Source organism: Aedes albopictus, chromosome 3 (genome assembly GCF_035046485.1).
Source record: "Aedes albopictus strain Foshan chromosome 3, AalbF5, whole genome shotgun sequence".
NCBI lineage: Eukaryota > Metazoa > Arthropoda > Insecta > Diptera > Culicidae > Aedes > Aedes albopictus.
This window is the reverse complement of record NC_085138.1, coordinates 392,282,191-392,299,929: the sequence shown is the minus strand read 5'-3', so window position 1 is coordinate 392,299,929 and position 17,739 is coordinate 392,282,191. Positions and strand designations below refer to the sequence as shown.

General features: G+C 43.8%; 3 protein-coding genes across 3 annotated transcripts in view; 2 read left to right on the top strand and 1 right to left on the bottom strand.

Moving 5' to 3' along the window:
• The window catches only part of LOC109421132 (MOXD1 homolog 2-like), a 404,404-nt gene that overhangs the window by 368,562 nt on the left and 18,103 nt on the right, over positions 1-17,739 (bottom strand). The window lies entirely within an intron of this gene.
• LOC109414411 (uncharacterized) lies at positions 2,957-6,198 on the top strand. The gene has a single exon (XM_019688216.3). It carries the CDS (start codon positions 3,034-3,036, stop codon positions 6,151-6,153), a length of 3,120 nt encoding a protein of 1,039 aa, XP_019543761.2. The 5' UTR covers positions 2,957-3,033; the 3' UTR covers positions 6,154-6,198.
• Positions 13,266-16,246, top strand: LOC109414408 (zonadhesin-like). Its single transcript, XM_019688214.3, has one exon. It carries the CDS (start codon positions 13,356-13,358, stop codon positions 16,020-16,022), a length of 2,667 nt encoding a protein of 888 aa, XP_019543759.2. The 5' UTR covers positions 13,266-13,355; the 3' UTR covers positions 16,023-16,246.

Here is a 17,739-nt window from a genome sequence, read left to right as displayed (position 1 = left end):
GCACCATCCACAGGTTGACCGTCCACAGGAAGTCCTTGCTTGTCTCCAGGCTGTTCTGCGCACTTCCGTTGCCACTGCTTCACCCTGTCTAAGCTCGTCCTTTTGCTTATCCTGCTACGGTTGCTGCTGATTTCGTCCATCTCATTTAGCTCTTCTTCCATTAACTTGTACTTCTCGGCGAGATGACGTTGTTCCATTGCCTGCTGGTCTTCCAGTTGCTTCTTCTTCAAGGCCGAACGTGCCGCCCTAATACTAGGCGACGTTGTTCGGGAGGACACGCTGAGCGGAAAACAGTGCCCGCAGGTCCACGATCTATCTGCTACCGAAGCCGTAACCTCCGCGCACACCATGTGCCACCACCCGTTGCATTGGTCGCATTGGACACAATCGTCTATCGTCTCCGGACGATCACAGCATACACAATTGGTAGTTCGTTCTTTATTTTCCGGCGTTTTCGGGTTAGAGGTGTTGGCCGTTTGTTCCGCATTCGACATGACGAACAATTCTTAAAGGTTTCTTCACTGCAAAATGGAGAGCTCTTTTCCGACTCTTTCAAGCAGTCCGCAAACTCTAATTTTGGTGCGAAATCAGCTTTAAGCTGCAAATTTATTTTGATTAGTTTAATTTAGTTTTATAGTTTATAGTGCCACAACTTACAATTGTTCGGTTTGAGCCTTTTACAAATTCGTCTGCGTTCGCCTATTACCTATTTGGCCACCGACTCTCTGTGATATCTAACTGTGATAAACGAACTGTAACCAACTGTGATACCGCAAGATTTAAGTTAGTTTAAGCAATGCACTAGACGTTAGTTCAATTGATTTACAAAGTTGCACGTTTTGCACTCGGTAGTATCAACAATGAACTCTCCGTCCACCAGATCCTTCCTGTCACCGAGCGTAGTTGACAATTCTGCCTTCGTCGGAACAGTTCAGTCCCGATGACACCGCGGGGCAGTGCTGGCAGTAACAGTGGGTCATTGAAAAATTTCAATGTGCTAAAAACACTATTTAAAACAATTTTTCAAATAGTGGTGCACGCCAATACAATGATCATTATGTTTTATGAAAAAGGAACACAAGTTTGACCGCTTAAATCCAATTAACCGCCTGTAACCATTGAGAGACTAACGCGCAAGAGTGAGACACTACTGCTCTGCCGAGTGAAGCACAAGCAACGCCACCCCGAAGAGAGACTACCGAGTGCTACGATGAATAAGAAGGTTTCCGAGTCGAAAAGAAAGACTCGAATAGTGTGTCAAACAGATAAAGTGACTCATTCAAATGTTGCATGAAAGTGTCTCATTGAAACGAAATTAAACGCCCCTGCTCCGGACAAAATTTTGTACGTTGAATTGAGAAATGTTGTTCCTCTGTAATTCACGCACTGCTGTCGATGCTTTTTTTGTAAAGAGGGCAAATGAGACCATTCAACCAACTAGCAGGCAGCTCTTCCTTTACATACAGCTGATCACTACCGTGCTTGAGAAGCTAATGGCTGTCTTGACCTTGTCTAGCGTTGGAGGTCTAGCGTTGGACAAGCTGTGGGTCCGTCGTCGTCGATTCGAAGTCTATCTGTCGCTCTTCCATTCACACCGTTCAACAATTTCTCGAAGTGCTCTCTCCATCTGGCAGCCACCATTGTTATGTCTGTCAGCAAGTTTCCTTCACGGCCGTTACACTTGACGGGAGAAGGCGCTGTTTCTCCCCGCACACCTCTGACAGTTTCGTAAAACCTCCGCATATCATTCTGCTCCATACTTTCTTGCGCCTGAGCAATCACATTTTCCTCGTGGTATTTTTTCTGTCTGCGGTGGATTTGTTTTTCGACTGCTCTCGCTTCCCTATATCGCTCGCTCCTCTGCCGGGTGCTAGACACCAGCATCCGGCTTCTGGCGACACTCTTCTCATCCGTTACCCTCTGTCACTCCTCGTCGAACCATTCGTTCCTAGGTCGTCTTGGAGCAGTGCCTATCACCTCCCGCGCTGCCGTTCTCATCGCTCCTTGGATAGTCTCTTATAGAGTATTGAGATTATCGCACTCGTTGATTTCACTTATCCGCTCGTCCAGCTTCTGGTGATAGTCATGTAGGAACGCGCTGGATGTTGAAACGCGCGCCGTGTAATTTGCTCTATCGTTCACTCTCTTTCTCACGTTTTGCCTCACGGGTTTGAAGGTATTGTCAGATTTCTTGAAACGTAAACACCGCGCGGTCGTTGAAATGTTTCAAAAAGTGGCTTTGCACAAAAGTTCACGCGGTCTATCGTTTTCGAAAGAAACAGCCGCACCATAGGAAACGCCCCAATGTTATTTCCCATAAGGATGAAGTAAACAGGGAGTGAAAACCGCGGCCGTACCTTTCGAAAGCGATACGCCGCGTGCACTTTTGTGCATATCCTTCAAAATAAATTTCGGTTTCCACAGCACTGACGTAACTGAAACTAGGGTCTTGGCAATCGACAAGTAAACAAGAAAATGGAGCAATTTCTAGTTTCTAATACGTACTAGAGTCTGAGATTTATATCTTGAGTGCAGCAGAGAAATGGCGGATGATTGCACTGATGTGGTGTGTCACCTTAAAGCATACCGTTGAATTTTGAAAATAATATATTTGATAGCGACTGCTGGCGTATTTTTGGTCCTCCGGATGCTTATAAAACAACTGTTTTAATCAATGTATATTAATATAAAGGAGACCATAACTATGTTCTCATTACGCTCTTTCTACATAATGCTCTAGATTTGATGTTTCATAATGCTCATTTTGTCTATCAATTGTCTATTTTTATCACTAATCGCAATCAGCCAAATAATCAGTCTACCAATCTATGGAACAATTGCTTCACTGCATCCGGGACGTCTAATCGCGCTTTCTATTGACGGATTGTGGTAGCTTATCAGCAACAGCAGAAGCAGGAATTTTCGGTCGAGCCCATTCAAGATAAAATCGGTCCCAAATCCGTTGACTCGCAAATCGACACCCGTGGCTAATCGCTTTGCATCGGTCAGTATCGCTCGAACCACGGAGCCGAAATGTGGTGGAAACTGACAGGAGCTTGTCTGTTGGTATTGTTCGCAGTGGCAACGGCTCAGAACTCTGAGCCGGATTGTTCATCAGTTCTGTCGTATGCCTTCTTCCCGTTGGAGGACGAATGCGATCAATTTGTGTTCTGTAACGACGGAGAGGTGGAGCTTTTCCAGTGCGGAGAGGATCTGATCTGGTCCCAAGATGAAGGCGCTTGCGTGCTAGGAGATAAAGAAACTTGTGTACCGTGGACTCCGGAAATCGCTTGCGGCAACAACACGGTTGAACGGGTAATTGAGTATCCTAGAAATTGTGGAAAATATATCTGGTGCGGCGTGGATGAAGTTGAGGTGGTGGAATGTGATCCGGGAACGATCTTCAGTAAGGTAGACTTGAAGTGTATCGTAGGAAGCGTGAGAACGTGTGAATCGCTGGAACATTTGTGCGATGATGCAGAAAACGATGCTTTGCGTCATCCGGATCGGTGTGATGTTGCGATTGTGTGTGAAGAGGAGACAGTAATAGCTAAGCCTTGTCCGGAGGGTGATATATTTTTAGAAGATTTTGGCATTTGCGTTCCTGGCGATACTGTAAGCTGCCAGCCCTTGCCGCTCGAAGAAATGTGTGTCAACAGAACTAATCAAATTCTGATGCATCCGGATAGATGTCAATCGTATGTAAACTGCCAGAACGGTCTTCCCACTGTTGTTAACTGCCCCCGTGGCACAATATTCTTCCCGAGGAATATGACTTGTGTAGTGGGAAGAATTGTGGACGAAGAAACTTGTGAAGTGCTTGACGAAGTGTGTGTTAATGCTACGATTGGTGAATATCGGGAGCACTCAGAGGGCGTTTGTGATGTATTCGTAGAATGTTTAGAAAACGAATTTCCATTGATACATTTCTGCCCATCGGGTAGGCTTTGGAGCCAACGATGGTTGATGTGCGTTCCCGGAAACCAAAATAACTGCCAGCGTTCACCACTCGGAACTATTTGTGATCATCAACCTTTTGGAGCAATATTCCCCCACCCAGAAGACGATTGCTCACAGTTCGTTAGTTGCAACATCACGCATACCAATGAAATACCATGCCCTATAAATCACATTGTTCTACCCGGAACACTGGATTGCGTCCCAGGCGATCCGAGCACATGTGCAACTCTTGACGACATGTGCGAAGGCAAAACAGATGAATATATTTATCTTCCTGATGATTGTGAACGTTTCATCCATTGTCAAAATGGTCAAGGAAGTTTAGTAATTTGCCCACCAGGAGAAATTTTTGATGCAAGTCTTCAAAAGTGTACTCCAGGTGATACAGAGCTATGTGAACCCCTGGAATGTATGGCGGACATATCAAGGCATCCCAATTACTGTAATATGTATTTCGACTGTCAGCTAGACAAAGTTAGCATCTATATGTGTCCACATCCGCTCATCTGGCACGACTTCTTGTGGCGCTGCACTCCTGGCTCCTCGACAGATTGCGCATATGATCCCTTGGACACTATATGCATCGACCGTTTCGATAACGAAGTCTTCCCTTATCCGACCCAAGAGCCCAGATGCGATTCTTATGTGACATGTCTTCAAGGAGAAGCAACGGCACAAACCTGTCCACCGGGAATGGTTCTTCAACGGCAATCTCTGGATTGTGTTCCCGGAAACGGTCGGACATGCGAAGTTTTCACTTTGCAAAGTTGCAGTAACTTTGAAGAATGGGTGGTCATTCACCCGAGCATGTGCAATATCAGAATTATTTGTTCTCTTGGAAGAATTTCGACTCTAGAATGTCCAGAAGGACAAATTGTCAACGAAGAGACAATGATTTGCGAGCCGGGTATATGTGTTGAACCAGATCCTGCGGACACAATTTGCGTGGGACAGACGAATGGAGTACTGTTACCCGCTATCGATTCCGAAAACTGCATAGACTATTACGAGTGCCAGGATGAAGTTGCTATTGGTGGTAGCTGTCCAGAAGGAAATATTTTCCACAGAGAGGAGAGAATTTGTATTCCAGGAGTTACATCGGGATGTGAAGACCTTCGCAATTTCTGTCTGGAAAAACCGAACGGTAGCTTTCTGTTCCCTGAAGACGGAAAATGTAACTTATATTTGGAATGTAACGATGGTACGACTGCTGTAAGTTCCTGTTTTTCAGGAGACATTTTTATTGATGAAAACGTTGGAGTTTGCATACCCGGTACAGTTCCAGAGTGTGATGCGCTACCAATAAGCACCATGTGTGACGGCAGAGAAAGTGTACAGATTTATCCTCATCCAGATGACTGTAGATCTTTTGTTACTTGTCAAAATAACGAAGCATCTATTTATGAATGCTCAAGAGGAAACATGTATTTTGCAATTAACAGACAGTGCTTTGCTGGAGATTCCTGTCTGTTGTTCGATGGGTGCTCTGACGAAGTTGACGGAACGATCCTTCCACACCCAACTGCCTCAGAGTGTGACCTTTATGTGGAATGTGTAAGCGGATTCGGTATAGCTAAGGAATGTTCGGCTGGAAACATTATCACACCTGAAACTGGCAACGAGTGTGTTCCAGGAGATGTTGATACTTGCACGGCAACTTCAGGAGACGAGCTCTGCGCAAGAAAACTGGACGGAACACAACTACCTCATCACAATCCAGAAAACTGTGTTGACTACTATAGGTGTGAAAATCACGTTTCCAGCACTCGACGTTGTCCAGATGGTACAATTTTCCACAAAGAGGAAAACCAGTGCGTTCCAGGTATATCGGAAAGCTCCGGTTGCGTTGACCTTCGCGATCGCTGCTTGCAAAACACCCAAGGAATTATGCCGTACGCGGGCCGATGTGACTTGTTCCTTGCCTGCATCGATTATCAGACAACTGTCAACTTCTGCGCAGCCGGTGAGATCTTCCTAGAGTCGAAGCAAATATGTGTTCCAGGAGTGGTTGATGGATGCATTGCAACAGGTGATATCAATCAATTCTGCAAAGATCGACTCGACGGAAAATATCCATATCCTCACCCACATATTTTTTTTCTATATGTGGAATGTTCGAGAGGGGCGCTTACTGTCAGTGCGTGCTCGATTAATCAGTTTTTCGATGCGGATAGCAACGAATGTATTGTATAATATAGATAAAACACGTCATGCTTAAAATATTTGGAGCAAGTCCAATTTCAACATTCTCAACGTACAATATGATGACTTCCATTATCTAACTTATCAACATCGCCGCTTGCCAAATCACAGTGGAGGCAATTGGATTGAGCTTATCATGGTGAATCATAACGCTTGTCGATCGAATCAAATCCACTTGAATGTTGTCTGATATCTATTTGTGGACTTTTTAAGTAATCAACAGATACATCTATATATATATATATAAATGCAGTGGCATACGTGGGACCGCGCATAACTTGCGAACGGAAGGACCGATTTTGGTCGTCTTAGTTTTGTTCTGTTAGTTTTCACCCAAGGAAGGTTTATGAGGTAAAAAAAACGGATGAATCCACCTAGTAGTGATAGTGCCTTTCACGTCGAATATGTACTCATGATCTTTCCATCGACTCCTGAATCCTGAATCCTGTGAATAATTTATGTTCAAAAGCAAGAATTTTATCCAAGCCATCATCGAGTTGGGAAACTAACTGATGGCACATATTTCCGATGTTATATTCAATGTATAGGCAGAGTTGCAAAATATCAGACCTCGTAGTTGACTGCGTGACCACCTTGACTATTACTGGAGGCCCATCAATACCAAGGCGATAACAACAAGCTAAAATATAATTTATTTCACAAGCAACAATCACTTTACAGTCTACGATAAACTTTTTTCTGTACACTTCAGGCTATATTTTAATATCATTGGTTACTAGATTCAAAAAAATTGAAGCAAATTTAAAGCAAAATGCTTTAAAATCTATAAACAAGCCGTCTGACCAGCATCGGGCTGCTCGGCTGACGCTAAATGTTGGTTGTTGATCTTCAATTTACGTGCTGTTTAACTTTCATATTTTTTTTGCTGTGCATATAACAGAGCGCGAGGAGCAATCAGTCGGATCAAAATTTTGCGCAGCTTTAGACGCAAAAGGGGATTAAAAAACTTTGGTCGAGGTTGATGCGATTAAATTTCAATTTTCTCATGCAACTCTCGTTCTACTGTATTTTTACACCTTAGGAATATGAAAAATTGTGATTTGATGAGCATGCTTCAGTTTTTTCAAGATTTTGTTCTCATACACATATTTATCGATTGCATTGATTATTTTCACTGTTTTTACCACTTCCTGTGCGATACCCGGAACCGGTTCCAAGACTGCACCTTTTGTCTCAAATATGGTCTGAGACTAGTTTCTTGCTAGCTGTTCAACAGGTTTTCTGAAAAGCCGAAAATTGATGTGCATGCATGGATTTGATTCATTTTACATTTTGGTCATTCTGGCGGGACATACAAAACGGGTTCTGGAACACTACTGGTAGTCTCTAATGTGATCTAAGACTATTTTCTTGTAATCCGTTCATCAGGTTATCGAAAAAGCTGTGGTTTAATGTGTCGCATACATGGGTTTGGCTCCTACAGGGGATGGCCAAAATGTTTGGGATAGGCAAGTTTTTTTCTCTCACAAAAAAGTTCAACATGCTCTAACTTTTCATAGAGTGCATCAAAAAATCTCAAATTTTGACTGTTTGTCAACCAATTATATGTGCATCATTGGTACAAATTTGGGCTGGATTGATTATTCTTTCGCAAAGTTAGAACCGTTTGGGTAAAACACTATTTTTCAGACAACTCATTTTTGAACTGTCATATCGCGGAAGCCAGTGAACCGAATTGAATGAAATTTTGAACGTACACTAACAATAATCAACTGCTTCACAAACTATTAAAACAAAGATACTTTTTGAACGTTGAAAAAAGTTATCATAGATTGACACTTTTTGGATTTTTCTCTAAAACTTGTAATTTTTTTACGTCAATGTCATAAAATTTTGTGTTGATGTCCAAAGATTTTCCACTTCTGTTCTCAAATTATCTCTAATCAGATATATTAGAGCCTATTTAGATTAAAGGAAGAACACATTTAGTAATTTTTGTGTGGTATTGTAAATTTGACTTATTTTCCTCTATATGGGTAAAAATTTCAACCCGGTATAACTTTATTCGCCGTGAGAAAATATTACATTTTATAACGTTGCAATAAGTATCAATATATTGTTGATAAACGTTAAAAAAATCATTCAATTCGGTTCACTGGTTCCCGAGATATGACAGCTCAAAAATGAGTTGTCTGAAAAATAGTGTTTTACCCGTACGGTTCTAATTTCGCGAAAAATTATTCAATCGAGCCCAAATTTGTACCAATGATGCACATATAACAGGTTTATAAACAGTCAAAATTTGAGATTTTTTTATGCACTCTATGAAAAGTTACAGCTTGTTGAATTTTTTTGTGGGAGAAAAAAAGTTTCCTATCCCAAACATTTTGGCCACCCCCTGTATATGCATTTGACCACTTCCAGCAAGACACCAGGAACCGGTTCTGGAATACTACTGGTTGTCTCAAGTATGGTTTGAAACCATTTTATTGCTAAACGTTCATCAGATTATCTTAAGAGCCGCGATTTGATGTGCTGCATGCATGTATTTGGTTCACTTTTATATTTGACCACTTTCAGCGGGACATCAAGATCTGGTTCCGGAACACTACCGGTAGTCTCTGCTGTGATCTAAGGCTATTTTCCTGCTTACCGTTCTTCGAAAAAGCTGCTATTTAATGTGTCGCATGCATGGGTTTGGTTCCCATCTACATTTGACCACTTCCGGCGGGACACACGAAACCGGTTCCGGAATACTACTGCTTTTTCTAAATATAGTCTGATTCCATTTTATTGCTAACCGTTCATTTGGTTATCTAAAGATACGCGATTTTATGTGTCACATGCATGGGTTTGGTTCAATTTTATATTTGACCACTTCCGGTGAGGCACCCGGAACCGGTTCCGGAACACTACCGGTAGTCTCCGCTAGATCAAAGGATATTTTCCTGCTCACTATTCCAGGTTATCGATAAAGCCGCTATTTGATGTGTCGCATGCATGGGTTTGGCTCACTTTTATATTTTGCCACTTCCTGCGGGACATCCGGAACCGATTCCAGAATACTACTGGTTCAGATGTGGACGGAAAATATTTTCCTGCTTTCCGTTCGTCAGGTTATCGAAAAAGCCGCGGTCTGATATGTCGCATGCATGGTTTTGTAGCATTTTTATATCTGGCCCCTTCCTGGGGTACCAGTCCGGAACACCTAAATGGTCATAACTCCAGAACGGCTGAACCGATCTGAACCATTTTCAATAGGAAACAATGGGACCAGATTCCGCGTCGAATGATCCGTCGGTCATTAAAATCGGTTGAGGTTTACTGTCAAAAAGTGATGTGAGTTTATTTTGTACACACACATACTCAGACACACACACATACACAAACACACACATACATACACACACACAGACATCACCTCAATTCGTCGAGCTGAGTTGATTGATATATGTGACTCGACCCTCCAGGCCTTCTATTAAAAAGTCATTTTTGGAGTGAACATATAGCCTTTCCAGTACACTTAGTGTACGATAAAGGCAAAACATGGACAAATTGAGAGTTTTCGAAAATCGATCTTCTTAACATTTTGACCGGGGACTTGGTAGTAACCACTCAGGATATACGCGAGGCTACCCGATATACCAGAAATTGGGCTGCACCAGGACCCGATTTCGTGCACAATTTTTGGTATAAAAAGCTCACGACGATCCACGGGTGGATGGCGGAATGCTTCAACATGGTGCTAGAAGACCACACGCAGGGTTCATTACCAGGGGTATAACTTATCTTCTGCCGAAGGACCAAAACACAGCTGACCCAGCAAAGTACAGACCAATAACGTGTCTTTCGAGTCTGTACAAAGTGCTGTCGTCGGTGATAGCGAGGAGGATACAAACCCACTGCGATGCCAACAACGTGATGACCGAAGAACAAAACGGGTGTCGCAAAAACACGCAAGGCTGCAAAGATCAGGTCATTATAGATGCAGTCATTGTGGGTCAAGCCACCGATAAGCAGAGGAACCTGAGCATGGCGTGCATCGACTACAAGAAGGCGTACGACTCAGTTCCGCACTCGTACCTTCTTAAAGTACTGCAGTTGTACAAGGTAGACGGGAACGTCATCAGGCTGATGCACACACGCGATGGGGATGTGGAGCACGTCCCTACAAATCACCTACGGAACAGCTGTGTTGCGGTCCAGAACTCTCAGCATCAGGAGGGGTATATTTCAAGGCGATACCTTCAGTCCGCTATGGTTCTGCCTTGCAATGAACCCCCTCAGCAGAGCACTCAACCAATGCAACTATGGCTACCAACTGAAAAGTGGGGGAAGGAGTACAAGAATTACCCACACCTTCTTTATGGACGACCTGAAGCTGTTTGCGGAATCAGTACAGAGGCTGCATCAACTGTTGCAGCTTGTGACGGTGTTCAGCAACGACATCCGGATGGAGTTTGGAAGTGACAAATGTCGGTCAGTCCATCTTCGCCGGTATCAAGTAGTGGACGCCAGCTGTTGCCGCGTCAACGAACAGGAGGAGATTCGGAATATAGTTGAAGGCGAAGTGTACAAGTACCTCGGCTTCCTGCAACTTAGAGGTATTCGCCACACAGCGATCAAGAAGGAACTGCGGGACAAGTTCTTGCATCGTGTCAACTGTGTTCTGAGGAGCTTTCTGTCAGCTGGCAACAAGGTGAAGGCGATCAACACGTTTGCTGTGCCCCTGTTGACCTACAGCTTTGGGGTGGTAAAGTGGACCAAGACTGACCTCGAGGCGTTAGAACGAGCAGTACGAGTGGCGTTCACCAAGCACCGCATGCGCCATCCAAAGTCGTCCATTGAGAGAGTCACCCTGCCACGCGCAGTAGGAGGAAGAGGCGTCGCCGATATCCAGGCACTATGTGTCTCCCAGATCCAGCAGCTGCGGGCATATTTCGTAGAAAGCCAGAACCGTCACGAAATGTACCGCACTGTATGTGAAGCTGACCACGGTTACAGCATCTGGCGCAGGAGGATTATCAGCTGAACTGCGACATCAAGACCGTCGACGAGATGATCGTAACGTGGAAGCAAAAGGAGTTGCATGGGACGCACCCCCATCAACTGGAACTCGGGCACATCGATAAGGCGGCGTCAAACGCGTGGCTGGTGCGGGGTGACCTGTTCTCAGAAACAGAAGGTTACATGGTAGCCATCCAGGACCGGGTAATTACGACGAAGAACTATCGGCGATACATATTGCACGAGAACGTGGAGGACCGTTGTAGGAAGTGTAATTCAGTAGGAGAAACGATCGAGCATGTCGTTGCAGGCTGTTCAGTGTTAGCTGGATCAGCTTACCTCGATCGTCACAACGAAGTTGCCAAGATTGTGCACCAACAGCTTGCTTTAAAGCACAACTTGGTCGATAGATTTGTACCCTACTACAAGTACCAGCCGGACCCGGTTCTGGAAAATAGTTGCATAAAGCTGTACTGGGATCGCGAGATCATTACGGACGTCCTCATTCGTGCCAACCGGCCTGACATTGTGGATTTCGACAAAAGGATGAAGCGAGTAACTCTCATCGACATCGCTGTACCGTTAGACCAAAATGTCCAATCAACGTTCTCCGGCAAGATAACCAAGTACTTCAGTGTACCACGACCTAGCGGATGAGTTGAAGCACATGTGGCACTTGGAGGACGTCCGTATAATTCCGGTTGTCCTCTCGGTAACCGGAGTTGTCCCTAAATCTCTCCTAAGGTCCCTAGACGAGCTGGGATTGAAGAAGGACCTGAACAGCATCCTGAAAGCGGTGATTCTTGGAACCTGTAGTACAGTTAGGCGGTTCCTGAATCACCACAACTGACATCCAAAGCAGACTCATTAGGATAAGCTTAACAAACCAGCTAATGAGATCCACAGAGCCTAATCCCCTTTGGCATTCCGATTGCCCGGGGTAGGTGAAAGTTTCCAGCAATTTTTGCTGAGAAGTGCCAAAACTCTATAATAATAATAATAATAATGAAGCCCACAGACCTTCGCCTTTGCGACACTATATCCAGCAGGCCCAGGAGGTCCAAGATCTATGATGTACGACATCACTTTGCGCTTTGTAATGAATAATGATGGCAGCGGTTTACCATGATTACCATGATCGAAGGTTGTCGGCCTTTGGATGGCACAGCAGACCGAGCGTGGAGGAGATTGCCTGTTCATCCTGTCCGTTGTGAAGCGGTTGGATAACCAGATCTGCCGGCAAAACATCCTGCAGCATTTTCTGAGCGTTCAACGACCATTTCTTTAGCGTGAACCCAGCGGATCCTAGCATAGCGGTGATTTGCTGTCGGAGTGTTACAGCAGAATCCAGTCCGGTGCGCCAGACAAAAAATCGTCGACCTAAGAATTCTTCGACGACTGCTTCGACGGCAGCGGGATACAATTCCGCTTGATCCAAGGCAATTTGCTGGAATGTCTTCGTTGAAGGATACGATGCGCTTACGGTACTGTATGTGACGGTTTGTAGTTCGTACGTCTCGATAGGATCGGATGAATTGGTGCAATGACGAATCCAAATGAATGATAGATCTTCAGGATGATGCAACACCTGCCTATACATATTTCCACAGCTGCTACGGCATTGTTGATCCATGTCCGGAACCTGAAATAGATTATATAGAGGTCCTGATGCACAACCGGTCCAACCAGGAGTATTTCATTTGAGGAGTAGCCGTCCGAAGACTTCCCTGACCTTCGTGGTCGTGCTCGGCAGCCGCCTGAAGAGGGTGGCGATTTGGACGGAAACACTGAATACTGAGAAAAAACCGGAGAGAAATTTGGGCGACGCCGCACGGCACTGCGAGACAGGTGACGAGAGATGTTCTGAGGCACTTAATCGTTACTCGTGCCTCGTGCTCGCATAATAACGCTTCCATAGCGCTTTTATGGGATACCTTTGAGTCCTGAGTTAGACAAACCTTAGTTCCAGTAAGGGATCTTTCGAAAACCCGCGATCTCCTCTGTATGCAATCCATTTATGAATTATGAGACCGCACACCCGTACATCCGGGACGCCCAATCGCGCTTTCATTGACGTAATGTGATAATTTATCAACAGCAGCAGCAGAAATGTTCGGGTCGAACCCATTCAAGATAAACGCAGTCCCAAATCAGTTTAATCGCAAATCGACACCCGTAGCTAATCGCTCCGTATCGGTCAGTATTGCTCGTACCACGGAGCCGAAATGTGGTGGAAATTGATTGGAGCATATCTGCTAGTATTGTTCGCAGTGACAGTGGCTCAGAACTCTGAGCCGGATTGTTCATCCGTTCTGTCGTATGCCTTCTTCCCGGTGGAGGACGAATGCGATCAATTTGTGTTCTGTAACGACGGAGTGGCGGAAATTTTTCAATGCGGAGAGGAACTAATCTGGTCCCAAGATGAAGGCGCTTGTGTGTTAGGAGATAAAGCCACGTGTGCACCGTGGACGCCTGAAATCGCTTGCGGCAACAATACAGTTGAACGGGTGATTGAGTATCCCAGAAATTGTGGCAAATATATCTGGTGCGGCGTGAATGACGTTGAGGTGATGGAATGTAACCCAGGATCAATCTTCAGTACGGTCGACTTAAAATGTATTGCTGGAAGCGTGAAAACGTGTGAATCGCTGGAGCATTTGTGCGATGATAGAGAAAACGATGCTTTGCGTCATCCGGATCGGTGTGATGTTGCGATTGTGTGTGGAGAAGAGACAGTAATGGCCAAGCCTTGTCCGGAGGGTGATATATTTTTAGAAGATGTCGGCATCTGCCTTCCTGGCGATGCCGAAAGCTGTCAGCCCCTACCACTCGAAGAAATGTGTGTGAACAGAACTAATCAAATTCTGATGCATCCGGATAGATGTCAATCGTATGTGAATTGCCGGTATGGTTTGCCCAATGTTGAAGACTGCCCCCGTGGCACAATATTTTTTCCAAGGAATATGACTTGCGTAGTGGGAACAATTGCAGTCGACGGAACTTGTGAACTGCTTGACGAAGTGTGTGTTAATGCTACGATTGGTGAATATCGGGAACACTCAGAGGGTGTTTGCGACGTATTCGTAGAATGTTTAGAAAACGAGTTTCCATTGATACATTTCTGCGCACAAGGCAGAATTTGGAGCCAACGATGGTTGATGTGCGTTCCCGGAAACCAAACCAACTGCCAGCGTTCACCACTCGAAACTGTTTGTTATGGTCAGCCTAGTTTTTCGGATTTTCCCCATCCAGAAGACGATTGCTCACAGTTCGTTAGTTGCAACACCACGCATACCAATGAAATACCATGCCCTGTACACCATATTGTTCAACCCGGCACACTAGACTGCGTCCCTGGTATTCCGAGCTCATGTACATCTCTGGACGACATGTGCGAAGGCAAACAAGATGAATATGTTTTTCTTCCTGATGATTGTGAACGTTTCATCCACTGTAAAAACAGTCAAGCAAGCTGGATACTTTGTCCACCGGGAGAAATTTTCGATGAAACTGTTCAGGAGTGCACTCCAGGTGACACGGAGCTATGTGAACCTCTGGAATGTAAGAGGGACATCTCAAGGCATCCCAATTACTGTAATATGTACTTCGGCTGCCCGCTAGACAAAGTCAACATCTATATGTGTCCACATCCGCTCATCTGGCATGAACTCTTGTGGATCTGCACTCCCGGTTCCTCGACAGATTGCACATATGATCCCTTGGACACCATGTGTACTGGCCGATTTGATAACGATGTCTTCCCTTATCCGACCCAAGAGCCCAGATGTGATTCTTATGTGACATGCCTTCGAGGTGAAGCAACGGCACAAACCTGTCCACTGGGAATGATTCTTCAAAGGCAATCTCTGGATTGTGTTTTCGGCAATGATAAGACATGCGAAACTTTCACTTTGCAAAGTTGCAGTGACGATAATGAATGGGTCATCATTCACCCGAGCATGTGCAATATCAGAATTGTTTGTGCACTTGGAAAATTTTCGACAGTAGTATGTCCAGAAGGACAAATTGTCAACGAAGAGACGATGATTTGCCAACCGGGTGTATGTGTTGAACCAGATCCAGCGGACACCATTTGCGTAGGACAAACGGATGGAGTACTGTTACCCGCTATTGATTCCGAAAACTGCATAGATTATTACGAGTGCCAGGATGAAGTTGCTATTGGTGGTAGCTGTCCAGAAGGGAATATTTTCCACAGAGAGGAGAGAATTTGTATTCTAGGAGTTGCCTCGGGATGTGAAGATCTTCGCAATTACTGTCTGGAAAAACCGAACGGCAACTTTCTGTTCCCTGAAGACGGAAAATGCAACTTATATTTGGAATGTGACGATGCTACGACTATTTTAAGTTCCTGTCGTTCAGGGGACATTTTTATTGACGAAAATGTAGGAGTTTGCGTACCCGGAACAATTCCAGAGTGTGATGCGCTACCAGTAAGCGCCATGTGTGATGGCAGAGTAGATCCACAGCTTTATCCTCATCCAGACGATTGCACATCTTTTGTAACTTGTCAAAATAACGAAGCATCTGTATTTGGATGCGCTAGAGGTAATATATTCAGTGCCATCAACATGCAGTGCTTTGCTGGAGATTCTTGTCTGCTATTCGCTGGGTGCTCCGACGAAGCTCAAGGAACGATCCTTCCACATCCGACTACCTCAGAATGTGACCTTTACGTGGAGTGTTCGAACGGTTTGGGTTTTGCTAAGGAATGTCCGGCTGGAAACATTATCACGCCTGAAACTGGCAACGAGTGTGTTCCAGGAGATGTTGATACTTGCACGGTGACTTCAGGAAGACAACTGGATAGAAAGCAACTACCTCATCATGATCCAGAAAACTGTAAACCATTTCCAACAAGCGGTCGATGATTGCATTGCAACAGGTGACATCAATCAATTCTGCAAACATCGATCGAACGGAAAATATCCACACCTACATCCACATCTTATCTTTCTCTATGTGGAATGTTTGAGAGGGGCGCTTACTGTAAGTGCGTGCACGATTAATTAGTTTTTCGATGCGGATAGCAACGAATGTATTGTATGATATTAGATAAAACTCGTCATGGTAAAAATATTTGGAGCAAATCAAATTTCAAAACATCCTAAGTTGCATTATGATGACTTCCATTATCTAATCTGATTTATCAACATCGCCGCTTGACCAAATCACAGTCAGTGGCAGTGGGGCAATTGGATTATGCTTATCTTAGTAAATCGCATCGCTAATCGATCAAATCTAATCCACCTGGATGTGCTCTGATGTCTATGTGTGTACTTTTTAGGATTGCTAGCCAATCCCAGTAAATAAAAATTCCATTCATGAAAACACTATGTTTGTGGAGAAGGATTTCTACTTTGTTTGGCTCATATTCAATACATAGATTAGTTCGAATACCAGACCAAACTTGATTATTTTTCAGTTACAGAACATGGATGGGCTCCATAAGATCCTGTTCAGGGTACACGGGAAAAAATCCGCTGCTTGAAAACTGCTAAATGTGTCATGATTTCGCGTAAAATGTGTGTTTTCATGTTATAAATATACACCACAAAAAAGGTCATAATTTCATGACTCATGTTGCCGTAACGTTACGTTGGCGTTACGTTTTTCATATTTATTGACAAAAATTTGTAAGTTAAGTCATGATATCATGCCCATGAATACCAGAACTATTAACTAGATTCATAAAATTTGGTAAGTCGGTTCATATTATCATGAAGTACGTACTCAAACTATGAACTAAATTTATGAAAGCTTGAGCATTACTCATGGCGCAAGTATTTGTCATTTATGGTACTGGATCGATTTGCAAAAAATGGTAGTACTGGTCATGTTATCATAAAGCATGTTCTAAATTTATTATAAAAATGTTATAAAAACATAAGCAGTATGCATGATTCTAGTATTTGTAATTTATACTATCGGATTAATTGGTGCAAAGTGGCATTTAAGGTCATGTTATCGTGAAGCACGGACTCTGAAATCATGAACAAGGTTCCTGAATATTGAAGTAATTTTTATGATTCTGGTATTTGTCAATAATGATGCCCGTTTTATTAGCCGTACATAGAGTCATGATACTATGAAGCATGCATGCTGTAATAATGATTCGCCTTCATGGAATCATAAGAAGTACTCATGATTATAATATTTCACCCTCATTCTTGTTCACGGATGTATCCACTTTCGATCGAATTTGATTAGTTCGAATCTTTCGCTCATTTGATTATGCTGGCGTAAACGGCAATACACACGAAATACTTTCGAAAGTGGATTCGAACGTAAACAATAAAGGCTCTCTTTCGCAAGGCATCACGTTTTCTATCTTGTCTCACTGCTTGCTCCTTACGAGCTTTGCTCGTTTGGCTGCACTTTTTGAGATTTCTTTTGTCTTGTTTGGCTGCAAAAAAACAAAGTCTATTCTTCATTACACCACGCAAGTCTATTCTTCATTACACCACGAAACCTAACCTCGAAATGTTTGACATTAGCCAGGTTTTTTTCACTTTCAACTTCTGAAATGTAGTTCAATAATTATATAGTTTACTACTATTTAAGTAAGAACAATTCACTACACTTTTT

Bases quoted from the DNA above. Each gene is read 5' to 3' on its own strand.
- LOC109414411 (XM_019688216.3), top strand. From the start codon at position 3,034: ATGTGGTGGAAACTGACAGGAGCTTGTCTGTTGGTATTGTTCGCAGTG.
- LOC109414408 (XM_019688214.3), top strand. From the start codon at position 13,356: ATGTGGTGGAAATTGATTGGAGCATATCTGCTAGTATTGTTCGCAGTG.